The following is a 20,510-nucleotide window of genomic DNA, read 5'->3' as shown; positions in this document are numbered from 1 at the left end:
ATATTAGCATTAAAATATATGTGAACAAATTGCAATTTTACGAATGAAAATTAATGTTGAAAAATTAAATTCATCTTAAAATAACATTTAACAAACCTTTTTTAAACAATTATATACGTTAGTTTCTGTGTAAAAATTGATTAAAAAAAATATGTTATGGTGTTTAAAACTTTGATGAACGAAAAAAAAACTATATCTTCAATTATATACATCTAATAAACATAAATAGCTGAACAAAAAATATTTTTAATTATTTTTCTACGTATTAAAGCTACTTTATAACAATAATTTGAACTTAGTAAAAAAATTAATAAGTAAATTACTTTAGGTGCAAAAAATATTAACATGGCATAATATCGATGAGAGGTTGCCACCAACTTAATTAATTAAATATAAAAACTACCTTATATTTACATTAAAATATAAAACTAAAAATTGAGCTGTTTTCATACAAAAAATCACTCAATAATTAGTTAAAAAACAAAATAGCATCTAAAATAGTATTTAATGCTTCAAGCAATCCAAAACATAAATTCAAGCAAATTGCTGAACATTTCTTTATAAAAACTAAACTTTTATATACGTTTGCAAAATAAAACTTGCTTATTTACTGACGTGGTAGCAAATATGTAGGAAGTTATATTTTAAAATTATAAATCATATAAAGTTTAAAACAGTCTACAAACAAAAAAAATAAGAAATGGAACTAATTAAGTTTCAGCAGCTTTAGACAATGAATTGAATATAATACATTAGGTTTAAGTTTAAAGATATGATATAAACAGTTAATGTTTTGAAAATAAAGAGTATTTCCTTAAGTTTAATTATTGTTTTTTTTTTAGAGTTAGCAATTTAAGTCATAAATTTCTTATATTAAAAAAACAGTACACCAAGCCATCTAAACTGCATTGCATACACAAAGGTATTAATAAAAAATTATTAAAACAAAAGAGTATATAACTATTTTTCGTCTTTTTCAGATGCATCAAACCCGTTTCCAAACAAAAACTGATCCCTAAAAATTAAAATTTATTATAAAACATTATTACAGTGAAGTTAATTGAGCGTATAGATCAAAACAAAATACCACTTATTTTTTGTTAATTAAACAAACAACAAACTTGGGTATCGCAAGAAACAAGGAAACTTTCGTCACAATTGAAGCATACATCAACGACAGGTGAAGAGTGGCCCTGCAAAGTATTCACCACACAGTTACCACCTTTGTGCATTACATCGAAAAATGTTATGTTACTGTCTTCCCCGCCACTAACTGTGTTGTTAAAAAATATTTCAATAAAAAATTCTTAACTGTATAATATAATAAAACTTCATTTACTAATAATTTTTTTTAAGTATAAAAGAAAAAAACACTATCACAAGTCTAAACAATCTGTACCTGTACTTAATAATTAGTGGGAAACTGTTTTTAAGTTTTACTCTCTTTTCTGCATTTATGCTTTACAGTTAAACAAACAGCTTTGAAACATTATGTTTTTATAAATAGTATGTAATGATCAAGTTTGAAAACGTTTTAAATAAATATCTTAATACCTGCAAGATTGTAAGATGTGTTAGTAAAGCTATTATATATTAGTCATTTTCATTATAACAGAGTGAATGTTTTTTAAACATTTATTGTAAGTTTGCTTTAAACTCCGGATTTAAACTTTTCAACAGCTTTTTTTTAATTTTAATTTAAACTACTAATCTAATTATAAACAAATAAATCTAACATTTTATTTCAATCAACTAGTGTTTTTAAATAAGAATATATTGCCTGAGTAACAGTTTAAAAAGTGACTTGTTATTTGTAATCTTAATGAGTTCTTTGATTAACTAACAAGTAAGCTGTTAAAAAAAGCTCTACTTATTTTGGCTGTACTACAAGAGATAAACATATGAGCTTGTTTTAGAAAAGTTTAATTATTTTGAAAATGTGCATTTTAAACTAAAGTGATAATAAAACGTTAGGTTTATTTAGATAGAGTAATTAAAAAATAAAACCTGCATTTTAATCTCATAACTCTTAGAACTGTATTGCAAATGTTGATGATTAAATTGTAAAACAACACATGATAAATAAATGTTCTAAAACTTTAATAGAAACTAAAAATTATTAAACGACCAAAACTTGTAGGTATGAAAAATATGAAAATAACTTAATTTAAAAACTTAGTTATTAAAACTTAAAAATTTTACATAACTAAGATAGCTTGGTAATAGATAACTACTTCTTAATATATAACTGTTAATTTTTTTATAACAAATGAACGAATTTCAAGTCAATTAAACGATAAAATAATATTTAGTTATATTTTAAAGTATTTTCTAATAGAATAATAAATAAACAAATTTCACTTTTAAGCAATGCTGTGAAAGCTAGCTCAAATTGTGGCAACAAATGGAATTTATTTTTCTTAAAATTCAACCCCTTACTTGAATGTAAATATTTTATGATAATAAAACAACTTTAATTTTTTAATTTATTTATTTACAAGGCAACAATGTTTCTCCCCTAAGGGATCTTCAGGCCTGTAAAATAAGATAAACATAAAACGATGGACAACTTAAGAAAATACAATAATGCAAAAAATTATAATTGAGTTCAAATTAAAATTAAAAATGTATAGCGCTATTACTAGATAATTAGTTAACAAAATTAAAAGTTTTATAACAATGAAAAAGACTTTTTTTTTTTTAAATTTTAAATATGATTTATACTTACAATAGATGATTTGTTCTATATAGATTTGGATTTAGCTTATAAAAAAACAAAATAAAACAAAATGGCGCTTAACAAATGAGGGTACGAGTAATAACAAAAACAGAACTAAGTGATAGAAAAATTAATACGCTAAGTTTTAAAATAAAATTTCCTAAAGTGCGGGCAGGTGTAGAAGAGCTCTTGTCTTTTGTTTAAAATTCGTTTCTTATTAGCAAGTGCTATTTCTATCTTTTCCAAATTGCAAGTCTTACAGATTTTACCTATATTCTTCATTTCCCTGATCTTGTGCATTATGCTCCATCTTAAATCGTAGCTGGTGTTATTGTTTTTTAGCCTCCAAATGTACTTGGAAAGCTCTGTTCCCTTGTTATTTTCATTCTTAATATCACTAATGTGCGCATACCATCTCTTTTTGAACTGGCTTCCTGTGGATCCTATGTATTCTTTTGTTTCGTTCTGACTGGTAATCGTCGCCTTATAAACAACATTACCCTGCAAACATTTGCCACTTAAGGGGCAGGAGTCTTTGTCGCGGCAGTTGCACGTTTTTTCCTCTTGGTTGTTTTTATGATTCAGTTTATTTAGTATCTTCTTATTGTGGCTACTTATTAGTGATTTGACATTATCCATACAACAGTATGATATTTTGCAATTACTTCTGTTGAAGATCTTTTTCATGCTCTCTGTTTTGAAATGCTTGTCAATTAGGTCTAAGAATTTCCCCCCAATGTTGGTTTTTACTGACTGGCAGTATGGGGGATTAAAATACATAATTCTTCTTGTTCGTTTACGTTTCTTCTTGTCAACAGGGTTGGCTTTGCTTTCATATTCAAGCTTGTGTTTGAAGTTGGATTGGAGCAGTGCAGTTTGGTAGCTATGTTTTGCATTGTCAAAGGTTCTTAGGTCTGTGGACAGTCGATTTAGTCTTTTCTCAATCATTTTGGGTAGGTTTTTCTTGATTATCTTCGGGTGGTTGGAGTCGATAATAAAACAACCTTATTCTTACAAAATATAAAACTGAAATTCATTAGGCTACCTTAATAAACTTATCCCTGATAATAACTTATAACTAACTTTTTAACTTTAATATATCTGCAAGATGCTTTAATTTCAAAGTAAAACGGCTTAAACTTTAATAGAACATTTTTAAATAATACAAGGTATGAAAACAAAGTTTTTTTTTTTTTAAATTGCTTAAAATGTTTTTCATTATTGAGTTTTTCAAAGATTAAATTTTGATCAATTATTACCATTAGTCTTAAGTAATAAGTAAAATTAAAAGTTATTATCAAAAATGTAGTCATCAATTTTGTAATAACTAATAAATTCATAGTTCTTTTTTTATGACGTACATATGCCTAAAGGATGTTTGAATAGTGCTTCACAAATAAATTTATGTCATAACTGACCTTGATAAAATAACAAAATTTAATGTATTGGAAAATCACTTACTCCTAATTAAGATAAGATAAAACGATTATCTCAGTAAAAAAGCTGATGCAATGTTGTAAAATAAAAAGTAACATTCAAGTCACTTAAAATTATCTGTTTAAAATTAAAACTTTAGATTAAAAATAACCAAAGTTCATACTTTCAACTCATAAAAATTATTCATTTTTTAAAACTTTCAGAAAAGGTTAGTACTTTACTTCTACTATATTTATTGTTTTTAGGGCTAATATCATCATCAGTTTTCTTGACAATTCGAAAACTATTTAAACACCTAATTACTAATTTATTAAGCTAGAAAACTCTAACTTTTTGTAAACATTTATAAAATAGTTTAAAAGAATTCAGTAGTTGAAATTTTACAAAGTATTTAATAATTAGTAACCAAACTTAAAAATTTTATTTAAAGTAGGTTTTCAATTCATTCTTTTTTAAAAAGTAAAAATTCCTTGGGGAAAATTTTTAAATATTATAATAGAAATAAAATAACTAAAAAAATGGAGACAAATAGTTTTAAAATGAAGAAGAAGAAACATTTTTAGTGAATTAATTTTCTTTAAATATTTTTGTATAGGGTAATACATAGACTCAAACTTTATTAAACCTCAAAAAACAAACTCTTAATAAGAATTATCACTATTCTAACCGAATTTAAAGTAAAAGTTTTGAAACTAACCTACACATGCACCCTTGCGAAAAGACATGATGGGACAGAAAATACTTTTTATTAAGGTTTTTGAATGCTTAACATCAAAGCTCCTTCGCAATTTTAACATTCCTTTACTGTCCATTACTCTGCATGTTTTATAATCAATAAATTCACAGGTAATCGCTAAAACAGCTACAATAACGGTTTTGTGATATCTTAAAACATTTGTTAAAAACTGATTTTATAACTCAAAAATTGCTTTTATAAGAAAAAATTATTTAATCTGTTTAATTGAAAACCATATAAATTTCTTTGATAACAACTTGTACATAATAGTGTATAATTAGAAAAGCAAGATACACACTACAAGTGCTCTTGTGTTCTACAAAAATAGCAGTAAAACAAACAATTTGCTTCTAATTTGTTTTTTAGTTCAAGTTCAAGTGCTGTGTTTTTAAAATTATAATGGATATTATTCAAGTTTGAAAATAACATGAAATTTGTTTTTTGTTACCTATAATAATTAAAATAATTCAATAACTGACATTTTATTATTATTTAAGTATAATTTGTATAATACCTAGACAGCTAGCTTGTTTCTATTTTACCTTTATATTAGATTACAAATACACCAATAAATTATAAATAAAAGGATAAAGAATTAAACAAAATGCTGTACATATATTTACTATAAAAACTACATGAATATGGTCTTCAATATAAGGACATTCATGTGACATCTTATCAGAAAAGTTGATAAGATTTTGTTACCTAAGGTTTTTTTTTTAACTTTACAGGTTTTCGAAAGAACAAGTTAGTTTGTTTATTTTTAGTATAAAATGAAGTTTATGGTAAAAAAATGTCTTGAAACAGTATAAAAACATTTAAGAAGATACTGTAATGCTACTTTAAATTTGTTTTATAATAAAAATAGCAATAATTTATACGAAAGTATTTCCTTCAAGTATATATTTTGTACCTAACCAAAATTTCATCATTTTACATGTTTAAATTGTTTAAAACGTCTAAAATATCTTGGTTTCATAAATTATATTTTATATTAAATCATTAAATTATCACACCCTTAGCAGTTACTCCTAACTCACTTAGTTACAAATGACTTTAATGACTGCATTCTGATAAAAAAACTCTTTTCATTTCAAATAAATTTCTGATCAAATTTCCTAATTAGTTCCAATTGATGAATAATTGAAAACACTTAATGCTTAGTAATTTTATACTTTTTTTTTTTAATTTCTTCAAAATCGGCATTCGTTAAAGAAAAAATGCCACCCTAGGTCAGCCTAAACTTTATTAAATATTCCTTCTAAATAAACCAAATCAGACTACTTTTTACCAGATATTCTTTATACACTCTGGTCTAATGTTCCAGACTAAATATAAATAAATATAATTGAAATTTATTTTTATATAGAAGAAAAATTATATAGGACTTTATTTCTTTAATTATTATTTATGATTAGTTTTAAATTATTTAGAATGTTTTAAATTTAAAGTAAAAATAAAAAAGCCTTAAACAACCTTTATCTTTAAAGTTATTTAGATATTTACAACTAAAACACTAGTTACATATAAAATACAATTTTAATAGATTTGAACTTATTAAGTAATAATTAAAAAAGTATAAGATAAAGCAGTATGGATTTACGTTCTTTAAGTTTTAGTTTTTAAAGAATGAATAATATTTTAATAGGAACATACTGACTGGTATTGCTTATGAGTTAAAGGTTCTTTAATAATTATATACTAAAAATACACTTACTTAAATAACTGCAACTTGTTGTTGGATGTATTAATGAGTAGTGACGGGTCTCTGGCCTCTCTGCTAACCCACGAACGAGATTTTATACTTGAAATCATCTTCAATTTGGATATACACATCTCATATTGCTTACTGATTCGCCCAGTCAAAAAGTCAAAAGTAAATGAGATCGCATATCCCTGTATGGTGAAGAAAATGTTACTACATATTATAACAACAACTAAAATATCTACTATTATCTTTATAAAAAGTTTTTTTACTACCAAGGTTATTTGAAAGATGATGAAAGTATGTACTTTAAAATAGAACGTTCAATTAAAGCATTAGGTTTTAGAAAATGTAATATTGTGCTTTTTTACATCCTTTTTTTATTCAAAATATCCGTATATTGTATTAGTAGCCTTAACTTATAAATATATAACTAATTTTTGAATTGAATCTATTACTTTTAAGATTTACATTAAAAAATTGAACAATGATTATTGAAATAGTTTTCATTGGTTATCAGTAGGCAATAGGTTAAGTTTAGCAACTAATTTAAAAACTAACTGTAAGAGGATCATTAGTAAACACAAAATTCAAAGACTGCTAATAATGTAATGCAATTATTTGTTTAAGGCAACAATAATTTTATTTGACATTACACAAGATTATAAATTATTAAAAAAAAACATTTAACAAACCATACTTAAATACTGGAAAGTCTAACATAACTATTTTTTTATTTATAAAATATAAATGTTACAATTAATATTTGAAAATGTTCAGTGTTAATTAATATAAAATATACTACTCATTTTCTTGATTACGCTTAAAATGATTATACCTTGTAAAAATATATATCTTAGAACAAAGCTAATCTTAAAATAGGGTTGCCAAAGGTGTTTTGAAATTTTTATCCAGGCTTTCAAAATTAAATCCAAGTTTTTGAAAATATAACTGTCAAGTCCTTTAATTAGTGTAAAATAATATTTAAACTGTCTCAAATAGTATAAAATATTGAAAATATTGGTTTATGTGTTTTATAATAAATAAAATTGTATATTATACGTAAAAATTATCTAATATGATAAATTTTTTGTTTGTAATCAAAATTTTAATCTTTTACGTGTAAAAATTCTCGGTTTTTTTTCAAAATATTTTAAGTTTCAGGTTTTTTTAGTATTTTTTTGCCTTAATAGTCAAAATTCAGGTTATTTTAAGATTCAAACTTTTTAGCAAACCTGTTAAAAGTTATCTCATATTTATAAATGTATAATTCTTAAAACTTGAACTTTTTATCTATTAGCTGATAAAAATGATAAACTAATAATGCATATTACAACAAGATAACTTTTAATAAATTTTCTATGTATCAAGGTTATTTAGTTTATTTTAACTTTCCCATTACAAAACATTTACAAACAAAAACTGTATCTTATACTTATACTCGGCAAAATATTATATGTAAAATACAAGAATACTGTTATGAATGAATACTTATCGTCTAAAAATTCTACTGCTTATACAACTAACACTAACTTAACAAACATTTTACTTTTATACAATTGTTTTTTGAAAAATAACAATTTTACTTTTCTGAAGCATTTTCTAATGAAACTTTTAATTTTATAAAATACTTTCACTTAAAACACATTAGCTAATGAGATATAAGTAGATATAGGACATTTTCTCCATAGTTTTACTGATGTAATGTTGTAGAATTGTAATTTGACTACAACATAATTACTTTTAATTAGTTTTATAGTCAAAAATATAGAAGCCAAAATATAAATTGTGTTTAAAATATATTATATGATGTTTTACAGGATATAAATAAAATGAAAAAACTGTGTTTGCTTACAAATGTTTTCTTAAAATTAATTATTTAATAACTTCAAATATTATAAATTTTTAAACAATTTTTTTTTCTAATTAAAAAACTTTATTAAAGTTCTTACAACAATAATTATTTTTTTGACTTTTGTATATTTTTACTGAAGTATTTATCTGCTTCATATTCTATAAACTTTTAGCTCATACACAAGTTAGTATCATTACTAATTTATAAATATATAAAACATATATATTAGATAGTAATAAAATATTTACTGATTGGTTTAAATAATTAAGGATCAAACACAAATCATACAACAAAATTAAAACGGTAAGTTGAAAAGTTTTTTTTACAAACTATATAAAACTACATTAATACCTAGAGGACTTACATGGCTTAAAAACATTAAGCTTTTTTTTCAAAACTTTTGGAAACTAAAAAAAAAATTTAAGAAGTTAAACAAAAAATTAATTTTTTTAAAAACATCGAAGGACAGTCATTAGATAAAAATCTATTTTGGATTTATTAAGAAAAACAAAATATATTTTTTTAGATTTTATTAATGCCATAGCAAGTATTTACTATTTGTTAAAAACCCATGTAACATATTGAAGAACTGTAATAAGTTTTTATAAGTTTATTTTAAGCATTAGATAGAGATTAAATTATGTTTTATTGACAAAAATATTCATACAACTACAACTAAAAACAAACATTGTCGGTTCCAGCCCATAATATTCTGCCAGATGAATCAAAGGACATTGAGAGAACTGCACCGGAAACCCGAGCACTACCTCCCTGTATTTAAGTTATAAATGATTACTTACTGTACTAAGAAAAATTTAATTCTGTACTAACTACATTAGTTACAATATCTTTAAAAAATTTAAGTCTATAAATTTAAAATATAACACATCATCAAGTATTATAGATATATATTAATTTGGTAAACAAAATTTATTTTGCAATAAACAGAATTACTATTTTAAAAGCATATTATTAACTTTACTTTTAATAAACAGCAGGTTTTTTTATAATTACTTTTAATTTTTACTTAGTATACCACAATCAAAACCAAGTTTTATAGTTAACCAAGGTCTCAAAATTGCTATATATTATTTCTTAATTTCGTGCAGAAATGAAAAACTTAACTAACTTTTACAAGCTTTCCAGTGGAAATATTAGCAACAGTAATCTGTCCACAGCTATTGCCACACAACGCCATGTTATTATTCAATGGTTGAAACAAACAACAATGAAGTGGACATTTTACCATTCCAAGCTTGTTGCTATATAAAAAAAAATTAAATAATTCAGTTTCTCAAAGTTAAATTATATTTAAGAACAAGTTCAAGGTAAGAAAAATTCTAAAAGAGTAGTTTTTAAAACAAGCTAATTTAGAATTTTACCTTTGTATAACACGTAAAACTTTTCCATTTTTAACCTGCCAAAGCTTAAGACAAGAATCATGTCCAACAGAAACTATCAAATCATTTGAAAGTGACCAAGCAAAGTCTGTAATTAAGTAAGGAAAATAAAATAACTTTATGAAGTTATAAAAAAACTATAAGTATAAGGTCATAAAAAATCTTTTCAACTTACAGCTTTAATTTTGTTGTATGATTTGTGTTTGTTCCTTAATTAATTAAACCAATCAATATAAATATTTTTATACTATCTAATATATATGTTTTACATTTATAAATTAGTAATGATACTAACTTGTGTATGAGCTAAAAGTTTATAGAATATGAAGCAGATAAATACTTCAGTAAAAATATACAAAAGTCAAAAAAGTAAATATTGTTGTAAGAACTTTAAAAAATTTTTTTAATATAAAACAAATATTGTTTGAAAATTTAAAATACTTTAAGTTATTAAACAACAAATTTTAAGAAAACATTTGTAAGCAAACACAGTGTAGTTATAAAATAAAAATATAAGAAAAAAACATTATATAATTTTTCATAAAAGAAATTATAAAAACAATAATACAATAAAAAAAATTGTTTTAATTACAAAAATATAAAATTGATCGAATTAAAAAAACATAAAAGAAAAACTTTGTTGTCTGAAAATTTATAAGTTATATAAGGTCTATGTTTTTTTTTTACAAATGGATTAAAATCTTATTTAAGCCACTTTAGAAAGTGCATATCAAAGTTTAAAGTTCGATTGGATCAAAACAAGGGATCCGGCTAGATTTAGCTAAAACTTGCCAAGATCTGGTTTAATTTAAAAAATAAATTTGAATCAAGTTCTGACTGGACCTTGAATTAAAAAAAACGGCATTATTTGTTCTGGTACACCTAAATTAAGATTAAAAGATCTAGAAACAGTCTTTTTTTTTTATTGCCAGGATTTTAAATCAAGATCCAACCCCGACTGGAATTCAATCTATTTTTTTAATTAAAACTTGATTGGATCAAGACCTTAGCAAGCTATGGCCATATTCAGCATTTATGTGCCGTAGAATACTAGTTTATAGTAATTTCAATATTATACTCTTAAATAGGTACTACCAAAGGCGACGCGTGGTAACATCGTAGAGATGCAGAGCTATATAAAACTACCATTAATACAGTTATCTCTCATAATTGAACAATACGTAAATTTTTGCAATTGTAACATATAAAAAACAATATCATTTAAAGTAGTCTATCTTGCTCCTGACCCTTTTGACATTATCATGTGCTACCCTGGCACACCTTTAAAAACTTTTGATAAAAAATATTTTTGACATTAGTATATTAGAAGTTTTTTATTCTTTTAGTTTAACCTGTATAAACTATAGATTTTTTTATTCACTTAAACTTTTTGAAATTAAAACATTTAAACAAATCTTTTTTTTAACTTAAATACCTTTTTAAATAGTTAAGTTTAAATGGAATGCTTTAACATGAGTATTTAATAGATGGCATTTAAAACTTTAAAAATTTAGAAACAGCATTTTATATACTAAACATTTGTTTAAGTTAAGAAATTAAGTTACTTTCGGCCCTTCTTTATTCGCTTTTTGACTAAATACAGTAACTCAATAAATAGTTTAAAAAATTAACTTTAAAACATAAATTGTGTTACTTAACCATTTTACTACATTGTGTCTTGAGCATTTTATATAAAATAGTATAAATTTTTAAAATATTTTGTGACAAATTTCAATCATGAATAATTATTAAAAGATACACTTACCACTAACACCTTCGTCATGTTTGTCAAGTCTATGAAAAACTTTTGGTACAGGATTTATTTCACATATAAAAAGACTACCAGACATTGAAGAATATGCAAACATGTTTTTATCATTGTTAGCAAATTTCACTGATGTAGCTGTTTAATGATGTGAAAATTGATTAGGACTATAAATAGTTTTTTAATAATATTTTTAATTACAAGTTTAAGCTTAAAAGATTGATAAAAGAGTATTTTGTATAGTAATTTAAATAAAATAATTTTCTGTAGCATTTTTCATTCTTTGATTTAAAAATTATTAGAGTTTCTAAGTTTTCCGCTAAATAATAGTCAAAGTAACCTAAAAATTCACAAAAAAACATTATTTTTACAAAAAATATCAAAGTTCATAAACATAATACAATTAAAAACCTATAAAAAAAAGTTTACAAGAATATTATAATAGCCATTACCAGTGATTTATCTGTATACAACTAAAAAAAAGAATTAAAAAATAACAATAATACTGATATATATTAACTTTTACTAAACTTTGAGAGACATTATAAGTATCTTCTTTATAAAAATCTTTAAAATATAATTTTAGTCTAAAAAAGTATCGATGAAAATTATTTTGATAAGCATTATTAAATTGTTTACTTGTGCTTCCAGCATGGTCATCAAAAATGTGGTGCATACCTCGAAATGCATAATTTTCTGCTATTGATGTACCACCAACAAGACTTCTGTAAAAAAAACCATCTACTTTAAACAAAAACTTTACTTTGTTAGATTTAAATATTACAAATTAAACTTAGGTAATTCTATTTTTTTCACAGGAACAAAAAATTATTTTAAAGTACCAACTAAGAATTTTATTTTAAATATTTGTGTCTTTAGATGAACATTCATTCAGTTTTCAAATGCTTAATTTTTTAAATATAAAAACTTTTGAAAAATTAACTATATTTATTCATAATCATCACATATTTATGATTTATGTTTGTTTGAAAACTATAAATAAATATTAAAGTATTAATTAAACTATACATTTAAATACAACTAAACAACAATATCTACAACTAAATTAATATGTAATTTAAATTTTTTATTTATTAACAAAAATATACATTTATTAATACTAACCTACTAGCAACTGCATTTTCTGTTGGAACTACACTCATTTTTTTATTTGGTGCAACTACACATTTATCTTCTGATGAAATCTAAAAAGCAATGTATTTTAATCATATTTGTAAAGTTTTTTTTAATTTACATAAGTGTGTTATGATTCTTTTTAATTCTGTTTCAATTATTTTTAAATAAAAAACTAAACTTGTGCTACATAAACATTCTTAATTACCAACTTCGAGAAATTTCTTATTAAAAAAAATTACTCAAAAATTTTAAGTTTACTTAAAATTAATATCGTATCAATATTGAATGTTTTATTTATGATATTTTTAGAAGGTATATTTTAAATTTAGTGAACAATGAAAGTGTAAAACTATAGAACTCAATAAAGAATAGTTCATTGTTATAAGTGAAGTTCTACATTGAATTTAAAAATAATAAACTAAATATTAAATTAAAATAGATTTTAAATAACTTTTGAGTACTACAGTTATTGCCTAAAAACTTAAGACAAGATTCATTCAAAAACATTTTTATAATTCTTATTTGAATAAATCTTGTCTCAAGTTTTTGTTTAATATGTGTTTTGTTTTAAAACTTTTTTTCTAATTTTTTACAAGTCATCATAAAGTTTTTAAAATTCATCTTTTTTATAAACAAATTGTCATGTATTACAGTGTAATGAAAAACTTATAGTACTTATTGTATTTATCAACATACGGTTTCTCCAAATACTCTGTCTTACATTGTTGCTATTAGATTTTGTCCAAATAAATTATTTTTTTAATTATGTTTTTTTTTATAAGAATGATAAACCTATATTTATTTTCAGCTAAACTAAAAAACTTATCTAACAATAACCAACCCCAACGGTGTCAAGCCGTAATCGACTACTCTGGATGCTGGATCCAACCATACTACTAAAATAATTTTTAAGATTAGTTATTATAAACATTGATATAGTGTCAAATAAAAACTAATACAGTTATAAACTTGTAAAAGATGATAATAAACGTATTAAACGAATATTTTTGTTAAAAAATTAATTAAAAACTTGCTTTTATTTAAAAAAGTTTAAGTCTAGCACATCTACTAGATAAAAAACTTTTAATTGTTAAAAATTTCTAATGAAAACTTTCAAAAATGTAATTTTAACCTTGCTTCAGACATTTGGCCAAACATTCTTGAAATGATTTGTTTTCGAAGTCTCAAGTAGTCTTTTCTAACTTGGAAATCAGCTATGTTCTTAAACAAATATTTATTTAAGTAGCTATTACCATACAGAAAAAATTATAAAACTTACATTTGCTGAGTAGTCTCTTAAAATTTGCATACGCCTGCGAAGATATGCAGTTCCTGTAAATTAAGCAAAAACTTATTTTGTTAGTTCAAAGGAACAAATTCTCATAAAGCTTTATCAGCAAAATCATTTTTATGATTTATTACATTTAACTTTATCAAGTGCAAGTGAAAATAAATCATAAATACTTTTTTTTATGTATACTTCCACTCTAGTTTTATATTCTGAAAAATAAACAAAATAAATAATTAGTAACTAGGGCTGTGGAAAATAAAATTTTTGTCTTATTTACAAGTTATTTGTCATATCATAATTAAATTTATAACATTTTAAGTATGTAAATCAATTCAAAGTTTTCAATCTTACAAAAAAAATCTATTAATTGTAATTCAAAAAAATTAAAAAAGAGTCTTAAGTAAATAAAATAAAAGAAAGACAGCAACCCTGTCTTCACAACCAAAATATTTTCTTTTTAAATAGCAACAAAAGAAAACTAAAAATAAAAACAAACAAGGCAAAACAAAACATAAGATAACTTGTACAGAAGTTGTTTTATAAATTAGCTAACTAAAATTATTCAATATCATTTGAAACATCATAATGTGTTTTTTGGTGATTCTTTAAAAAATTTACTGTTTGCATTATCTTTGTTTTGATGAAACGTGTAATTCAGCTATGTAATGCTTAGAAACTTTTGTAAACAGTACAAACATTAGTTGTTTTTTTTTTGTATAATTAATATTAAATACATATATTTAAAAAGCAATTCATATAATAGCTTTCAAAAAAAAAAAAGTGTAAGTTTAAAAAAAAAAAACAAATAGATGCTCAAAAAACACTTTGGTCCAAGGACCTGGGTGCACAAAAAAGACCTCTGGTCATCAAGCGGACACCAAATTAGATCAAAAATTTTAAAAAAAGCTTTAAAAAAAAAGAAAAAACTTAACCGTCAAAAACTGAAACTCTAAAATGAAAAACTATGAAAAATATCATTCTTGAACATTAAATAGTTTTTTCAACAACAAATATCAAAAAAAAAATTATATATAATAGTTTAAAACAAACAAGGACTATAATTTAAAATGGGATATACTCTGTAAAAATAAAACAAAACCAAAAAACAACAAAACATGCCATTTATGTTGCCTAGAAAAGTACGAAATCGAAAAAATTAAAAAAGATTTATCATTTAATAAAAGAAAAGAAAGGCAGCAACCCTGTCTCCACAATCAAAACAACATGTATTTTAAAAGAACAAAAACCAGTAATCAATAACAAAAAATAGTAATAAAATAAAACCAAAAACAAGAACAAACAAAGCAAAAAATAAGTTGACTTGTATATAAGTTGTTTTTAAGATAAGCTAACTAAAATTATTCAATTTTATTTGAAACGTCATAATGTGTTTTTTTTTGTGATTCTTTAAAAATTCTGATATGTACATTATTTCTTCTGAAGATATGTGTTAAAAGTTGAAACTTGGTAAACAATACAAAAATTAGTTGTTTTTTTTGTATTATAAATATATATAATAGTGTATGGCGTTTAAGACCCAAAAAAATATATTGAACTCTATGTTAAAAGGTAAAAATTTAATCTGAAATGTTCTTAATTTTTCTAATTATAAATAGTCTAGGAAAGTAATTTAGCTTTTAATTGATTTTATAGGAGAAAAAATACAAGTAAATAAAATTGTGTTTAAGTTGTAAAAAGGTATTTTTCTTAATTTATATTCTACTATCAACTTATCTTAAGTTATTTAAAAATAATAATAAAATAAAGAGCTTAAACATTCTTAAATAAAATAAAGAACAAAATATGGCTTTTACACTGAAAAATAAAATAAAGTTGTAACCTTTAAAAGGAAAAGTATGCTTGAATTAAATTATATTTAATAATATAATATTTAAGAATTTAGTTTTATAAAACCACACACTTTAAATCATTCAACTAATCTATTTCAGGATAAAAAATCAATACTAATAATAACTACAAAACATACTGAAGTGCTCATTGTTTTTACATCTATAGTTTTTGTATTTAGCATCAAGGGCAACAATTTGTTGACACACAAAAGAAGATGACATCCAACTTAATAAAATATATAAAAGCTAATAAAAATAATTGTAGTTATTTTAACTTTGAAAATTTCTAAATTAAGTGCTATCTTATTGTACTTCATAGATAAACAACCATTAAAAAAGTAAATAAGTGTTTGAAGTTTTTTTTCAACTAAACCAATAAACGGTGTTTTAAGTTTAATTTTTTTTTACTAAATAATAAGTTCAACTAAAAAATATGAAACTTTAGCATTTTTCTTTCATGTATGAATAATTATTAGATTATTTCAGTAATAAGCTAATGAAAAGAGGTAAAAAATTATATAACTGTTCAAAAATATAGGTTTAATCATTTAAACAAAAGGTCTAAGTGAAGTAACTTCACTGGAATATAAATAAAAACAAATTGTACAGTAATCTTCCTTTATTGTACCAACATACTGTGTGTTAACAAATCAACACACTTCAACTGGGTTCTGTAAAAAAATAATTACTGTAATGAAAGAATAGAAGCATAGAATAAAGTAGGTGTATACATGTTTTCATTAAAATAAAATATTTTCTACAGATAATAGTTAATAATAGGTAAAATACTTAATATTAAATCTGACTGTTATAAAACTATATAATATTTGTGATTATTAAGTCTAAAATATTATATAGTTTTATAACAGTCAGATTTAATATTAAGTATTTTACCTATTATTAACTATTATCTGTAGAAAATATTTTATTTTGATGAAAACATGTATACACCTATTTTATTCTATGCTTCTATTCTTTCATTACAGTAATTATTTTTTAAACACCCCAGTTAAAGTGTGATGATTCATTAACACACAGAAACGTATTTTGGTACAATAAAGGAAGATTACTGTACAATTTGTTTTTATAAATAATTATATATACATTTCTGATTTTTTCTACTTTTCCATTTCTAACAAAGAATTTTGTCTATAAAAAAACTTTAATGCTACATATTCTAAAATATATTAAACTGAAGAATACTGAAAAAAGCTAAATCCTATTTAAAAAAAATATTAAAAACAATAAAAAAACCACTAAAAAAACATTATAAATGAAAAAGATTAAACTTTTTTTTTTAACTTTTTTTTTGAAAGTATAACTGTAACAAGTTAAGAAAAAAGCTAAAATATGTTGGAGAAGATAAATATTTTAATAAAAACTATTTTGACATATGACTTTGGTGCTTCTATAAGGAAGCTATTTAACTCTTATACCTCAAAAATTTATTTGAATATTAAAATGCAATAAAAAACAACTCTTAGCTAAGTTAAAGATCTTTAAAGTAAGATAAAAATGTAAAAAAAGTTTTACCCCCCTTTTGCCCTTAATGATGTGCAGCTTGATTACCAAAACCAGGTACATTGAAAATAATTTTGAGAGTTCAGACTTTCTATAAATATAAAAAATGAGTCTAAATATGACTTTTTGTTTTTTATAAATTCCAAAACAAAACTTAATGACTTTTTTAAAATATTGGCTTATCATTAATAAACTTTTAATCAAAAAATAAGTTAACTTACATTTTTCTACATTTTATATGTTTTGGTTTTAAGAAAACAATTTTTCTATTATTGTCAAAAGTCAGCTGAAAATGTTACATCAGTAGTAAAAAAGCCCATTAAGGAGAAAGTTAATTTTTATGAACCAATAAAAATAGAACTATCAGTAGCCAGGACCGAAAATGGTTTTAAAAAGCTGAATGAAACTTTTATACTTAGATTTTTGGTTAAGCTCAGCTTTTATTATTAATACCAAAAATAGGTATTTAAAAGTAAAACTAATAAACGATTATTTATTAAACTTTATTACTAAGTGAGTAGAAATTATGAATGTTTCTAACTTTATAAATTCTTTTTAATCGAGTCCGAAACTAAAAAAAAATATTTTCTTTCTTTTATTTGAAAATGGAACATTTTTAAATAAATTTCGCTATGAAATTAAATTGCTTATATTAAATATTATTTTTTTAAACTAGTTCTTTTTTTATTGCCATTAGCACTTTAGTTACTGGATATATCTAAGTATGATTAATAAATTGCTAAATAACTTTCAAAAATAGGCTAAACGCTAAAGCTTAAAATGTTTTTCTGACTGACTAAAAATAATATTTGATAGTTTTCATAAAGTTTTAAAATTTATTTTCAAATTTATTAAATTATTAAAAATTTAAAAGCTCATAACGTTTTTTGTTTAGGTAAAAAATATTTTACTAAGAAATGTATAATGCCGCATATATAACATTTAACTTTAATTTTGCGACAAACGGATTTTTTTTTTCAAAGCAGAGCTGTTTTAATAAATTCACTTAAATCTAGCTATACTAAGTTTATAGTTTGTGAAATTTAATAACCAATACTAGGTGTTTTACAGTTAAGGTATAGTGACTAGTGAGCTATGGAATTTTAAAGCTTAAAAAATACAAAAACTATACTTATAGCAGCTCTATCCATTTTTCTCAAATTTTAGAAACAATGAATTTTTATACTGAATAGTTGTTTGTTCTTTAAATGAAAAGCACAAGATCTATTAATTGTATGACGATTTCTCATATCTCATATAAATCTGGCAACTATGACTCTACTTATCTCTTACATCCACTAGTTTGTAACTTAAATTATAGCAACTAAGCATTAAAATAAACCCGCATTATAAGATAAAAAGTTTCAAATTTTTACACAATTTGACAAATGTGTTTGTTGAAACTTCATACTAAAATGTTATTTTCTTTCTGTCTGTCGATTAAAACAATTTTTATAGATGAAAAACAACACACAAAGTTTTGCTAAAATTTGCAGATCTGTAGTATACGGCAGAAACGATGCAAAACTCGACCACTTAAACAAATTTAAAACTTTGTTAGAAAGCATCTTTCAGAAGCACTTTAAGATTTCAAAACAATTTTATTACAAACAGTCTTTAGTTTTTGTAGTTTTAAGTTGTTGCCGATTACGATGCAAAACTTTAAAATCTTATTAGTCTGCTCAAAAAAACAGCTATTAAAAAATATATTAAACAAACTTACTTATGCGTATTGGTAAAAAAACCGTGCTACAAAGCAAAAAGAAGCAGTGCTACAAATTCGGCCAACACTTTGAAGCATATCACTCAGTGGCGTAGCGTGGTATTTTGGTCAGGGGGGGTGCGCAAATTTTTTCTCAAAAAATCCCTTAAACTATTAGATATTATAACTAACTTTATTTCTTTTCAACCATTAAAATTCACAACACTGCTTAAAAAAAAAGACCTACAAAGAATACAAACAGTTATCTCTGTCATATACCTGTCCTGGTGAGAACCAACATCGTAATTAAAAGCTCTTAAAATAATTCAATTCTTTTAAAGCTGAAACTTTTAAATAATATTGAACTTTTGTAGAGCTGAGGGAGAAGGTGACAAGTCAACCAAGCGTCCATTTTTAGTTTCGGAGTCAACACTGTCACCAGACTTATCTAAAAGAAAAAGACTTCATTGCTCACGGTGTTAGGCCTTTTTAGATTTTCTTTGTTTAAATATACTTTTGCATTGATAATTTCGTAACCTGATGCAAAAAGCTAAAATATCACTTAACATTTAATTTATATAATTCAAAAATTAATATTCAGTTTGATATCTTGTTGCTATTTTTCCCGAAAATAGGAGTCCCATACTGCATTGTAAAGGCAATTCTCACCTTAGAAAACCAGTCCACCGCAAGACCTGCACCTTTGTTGCTCTTACTAATGTAAACAAGTAAATCTTTCTTCTTTATTTTTACTGCTATAAACAAAAGTATATAACAAAAGAAATATTTTCTAACAAGAAAAACAAAGTTTCAATGCTGACATATTATCACCAAAATCGCTAGAAAATTAATTTTTTTAGTTATGTATTAAACCACTTAAAATAACACAATTTTATTCTACAGTAAAGACAAGAGCTCTCTTTCTAAACTTGCTGAAACCGTAAAACCAACTAAATTTTTTTCAAAAATAAATAAAATAAAGTTATCAGCCAAGACTTATTAAAATAATTTCGTAAACTAGTAATCAATGTAAAAAACCATTGAAGTTTTTATTCCGCTTCGTAAACATTTCAAACTTAGTTTTTTTAAGTTAACACACTGTTTTGTACAACTTAGATAATTTTACAGATCCGCAAACACTGGGAAGGTGGTATTATGAGTAACAAATTACAGGCCAAGATCAGTAAAATTGAAAAACTCTATCATAAGTAACTGCATCAGAAATATTTAAATCATCCTTATGTAGTCAATATTCAATAGGAAAAAAACGTCGAATTATATTATAACATGCTTTGTTACATCAGTATAGTAGTAAACTAAATTAATAACTTATAAATATTAGAATATTTCAATATCTTTCCAACAGATTAATTTATAAAGCTGTTGAGTCTT

At 23.5% G+C, this 20,510-nt stretch overlaps 1 protein-coding gene across 2 annotated transcripts; it reads right to left on the bottom strand.

Annotated features, from left to right (window-relative positions):
• Positions 1-227: 227 nt before the first annotated feature.
• LOC145829749 (WD repeat-containing protein 13-like) lies at positions 228-16,140 on the bottom strand. 2 transcript variants are annotated; one of them, XM_082937627.1, is made up of 14 exons: positions 16,033-16,140; positions 14,030-14,086; positions 13,887-13,968; positions 13,596-13,650; positions 12,743-12,822; positions 12,257-12,342; positions 11,618-11,755; positions 9,835-9,940; positions 9,582-9,714; positions 9,140-9,223; positions 6,610-6,788; positions 4,854-4,972; positions 1,122-1,273; positions 228-1,015 (listed from the first exon to the last, which is right to left on the bottom strand). In XM_082937627.1, exons 1-14 carry the CDS (start codon positions 16,115-16,117, stop codon positions 986-988), a joined length of 1,386 nt encoding a protein of 461 aa, XP_082793753.1. In that variant the 5' UTR covers positions 16,118-16,140; the 3' UTR covers positions 228-985. The 2 variants fall into 2 exon arrangements, with proteins under 2 accessions (XP_082793753.1, XP_082793747.1); XM_082937621.1 differs by having other exon boundaries at positions 310-1,015; positions 13,887-13,975; positions 14,034-14,086.
• Between the last annotated feature and the right edge of the window lie 4,370 nt (positions 16,141-20,510).

The sequence above is a fragment of the Thalia democratica genome, chromosome 1, assembly GCF_965202585.1.
Source record: "Thalia democratica chromosome 1, ktThaDemo2.hap1.1, whole genome shotgun sequence".
Taxonomy (NCBI): Eukaryota; Metazoa; Chordata; class Thaliacea; order Salpida; family Salpidae; genus Thalia; species Thalia democratica.
This window is presented reverse-complemented; position numbering and strand designations above follow the sequence as displayed.